We start from the raw sequence: 3,306 nt of genomic DNA, 5'->3' as shown, positions 1-3,306 counted from the left end.
TTTACCTCCTTCTCTATATCCATACAAAATATCTATCAAACAAATAAAATTAAAATTTTCTTTTGAAAAATGAAACCATTCCATCAGTATTTTCTTATGACGTTGTCACGTTCAACTATCGTCAGTAAACCGACCTTACAGACAACCGATTTTTTTTAAATCTTTTTTGTTTATAACTCGAGAACTACTCAACAAATTTTGACACTATTTTAGTGCTATCGAAAAAAAAGAAGCAATTGGGGCAGTAATGTCAAAACAAAGACTTGCTTAAAAATACATCAATACATTAATTAATTTCTCCTTACCGGTAAAATTAACAGCTCGTGATAACCTCAACAGAGCTATATCGTTATACTGATTAGGATCCCTAGGCTGATACTTTTCGTGGGCAATTCTTTCTTCAACTGGAATATCGATGGGCTTGTCTGAACACCATTTGTACCCATTACCACTTGTGACACAATCTTCCTCTGTCTCGGTATTGTATTCTCCTAGGCGGACACTAGAACTGTTAAATAACGAAATGTAAATGGAAAAGACCAAAAAAAAAAACAACGAAAACGTCTTACAGAGTCCATGTTCTTGGTAAATCTTTTCCTTTAACACAATGAGCCGCTGTTAGCACGTATCTGTTGCTGATAAGGACGCCCCCGCAATGGAATCCCTTACCTCTTGCTAAAATAAACTTATTAACGAATAAAACAAGAAATTACAGTATTAATAAATATTTATAGACGAAAACACTAATGTAGTTCCAAGAAAAATAGAAAGTCAATTGCACTTAACCTATAGTCCTTTCACTTTCAAAACAGACTGAATATAAAAGAGAAAAGACTAAAAATAGTGATAAATTGTGATAGAAAATTGGAAAGGCTAGAAGAAGGGAAAACAGGAAAAGTGATAAAAAATAAGAGAAATAAAAATAGTGCAAAAGCAAATGGATGAGTGGAGGGAAACGGGTAGGAATTTAGGGAAAATAGTAAAACGCAAAAAGTTAGAGAAAAATACAAGATTCAGTATACGCAGTTATTAATGTACAACTCGTTTCAAACGGATAGAGATGTGACCTTGAGGAAAGCTGCGCGAATAGACATAGTACATACTAGACGTGAACAAGACAACAATAGTTTGAACGAAATAAAATATAATTCAATTTAGAATTTTGTTACGGCGCATCCAGGTAACGGGAAGCGACATATATGTAACCGTTTGAAATAAGTTGTAGGCTTCATGGCAAGGAGCTCTGATTTCGAAAGATTTGGAAGTTAAAAAAGGAACTGATATTACAATAAGATTTAGAGTGGGCAATGAATGTATTAGGGAATGAAAATATTAGTAGAAAAGGTAAAAGGAACTTGTAGAATTTATGTAGGATGTGTTGAGAACAAATAAGAAAAGGATGCGAATAGATGGTAGATGATACAGTAACAATGGGACAGAAAAGTTGAAGAGAATTAAAAAAAAGAGGGAAGGAAGAATGAGAGGACGAAATAATTATTTTTGTTTTGATGGTATAAACAGGAGAAAATAGTTGAAATGTTACGTTAGGTTAGGTTAAAACAGAAAAAGATATGTAATTGAATGGTTAATTAATTTGTTTTTACCTACAAGTATAAAGATAGGAGACGAAAAATTAGAAGAAGTGGCTGATTTTCGGTATCTAGAAAGGCAGATAAGTCAGGACGGAAGGAGTAGTAGGGATATAAAGCAGAGGATAGCGCAGGGTCGTGTCGCCTTCAATAAAAAGAAGTCACGTCTATGTTCGCGAATCGTTATTTTTGAAATTTGAAAAAGGTTGTTAAAGGTGTATGTTTGGAGCATGGCACTGTACGGGTGCGAAACATGGGCAGCTGGCGCGGCGGAAAAGAAAAGGTTAGAAGCGTCCGAAATGTGGCGTTACAGGCGAATAATAAGGATACCGTGAATAGAGGAGGTTAGAAACGAAGAGGTATTAGAAAGAATCGGTGAACAGAGGACTCTATGGAAGTCAATAAGAAATAGGCGAGATAAGTTAGTAGGACATCTTCTCAGGCATGAAGGTCTAGTTAGAGACATATTAGAAGCAGAAACGGAAATTAGGAGGGATAGAGGTAGACCTAGATTAGATTACTGTTCGCAAATAGTTAAGGATGTGGGTTGTTCTAGTTTTAGGGAAATGCGAAGATTAGCTCAGGATAAGAAAGAGTGGAGGTGCGCGTCCAATCAACCTTACGGCCTTATGATGATGACCTAAAGTATATACATTTAAGCTAAAAGAAAAGGAAAAAAATAGATACGGTACATGAGAAGAAGATAAACTAATAATAAGATATGTCAATAGAGACGTTGTTTAATTAACAGTATATTTTATATTCAACGGAAAAATGCTATTGATATGGGCATTTAGGGTATATAATCTAGAATTTTAAATAAAGCTACTGCTAGAACGAGCAAATGGAAAGTCCAAGACTGCATACAGTTGAAAAAATTAAAGACGCATTTACAAATGAGGCGAATAAATTGTCCCAAAATAAAAACCCATCTTTGAAGTAGGTACTTCCTATCGATACCTCGGTTTAAAAGAAACGCAGATACGGTGCACGTGACCAGGGGCGCAACAACGTTACAGTTTGACTGGGTGCTTTCATCATAATACAATAAATATTTATATACTGCGGGTGTGTATAAGCTGTAAAGATTCGGCTGCTCGTGTACGAGCTTGAACTATTTGAACCGAACTTTCAAGTTGGGTTATTAACTGAATCGATTGGACCAGACGAATGGGTGCTTAGGCACCCGTGGACCCCTCCTTGTTGCACCTCTGTACGTGACTATCGAAAACTGAAGCACCGAATAGGGTCGTATTTAAAACAGAAAACATTGAACAGGTACTTTTTATCGACACCTACTCATAAATTGGTTTAAAAAATACCAAATGTATTTGTCGTATGTAGGTATATAATATCGCAGGATGTGATACTAAGCGGAAACCAGAATAATTGAAGGTTTATCATAATCACCCCCATAGTTGATAAATAATTACACAATTTTGTGTATTTTTTTTTTCATTTAATTTACTATTTGGTGTTATAGGCGGATTATGAGGATATCGTGAGTAGAAAAGGTTAGAAATGAAGAGGTATTGGAGAGAATAAGAGAACAGAGGACTCTATGGAAGTCAATAAAAAATAGGCGAGATAGATTGGTAGGACACCTTCTTAGGCATGAAGGTCTAGTCAGAGACATATTAGAGGCAGAAACACGAGTTAGGAGGGGTAGAGGTAGACCTAGATTAGATTACTGTTCGCAAATAGTTAAGGATGTGGG

General features: G+C 35.6%; 1 protein-coding gene across 1 annotated transcript in view; it reads right to left on the bottom strand.

The window, feature by feature from the left end:
- LOC108742003 (CLIP domain-containing serine protease 2) overlaps positions 1–3,306 on the bottom strand; it is a gene marked incomplete in the record, with an annotated part of 21,985 nt that overhangs the window by 13,405 nt on the left and 5,274 nt on the right. Inside the window, 2 exon segments of the mRNA XM_018477005.2 lie at positions 306–508; positions 570–675. Of these exon segments, the coding sequence (XP_018332507.1) occupies positions 306–508; positions 570–675 (309 nt within the window).

The sequence above is a fragment of the Agrilus planipennis genome, unplaced genomic scaffold (genome assembly GCF_000699045.2).
Source record: "Agrilus planipennis isolate EAB-ADULT unplaced genomic scaffold, Apla_2.0 scaffold239, whole genome shotgun sequence".
NCBI classification, from domain to species: domain Eukaryota; kingdom Metazoa; phylum Arthropoda; class Insecta; order Coleoptera; family Buprestidae; genus Agrilus; species Agrilus planipennis.
This window is presented reverse-complemented; position numbering and strand designations above follow the sequence as displayed.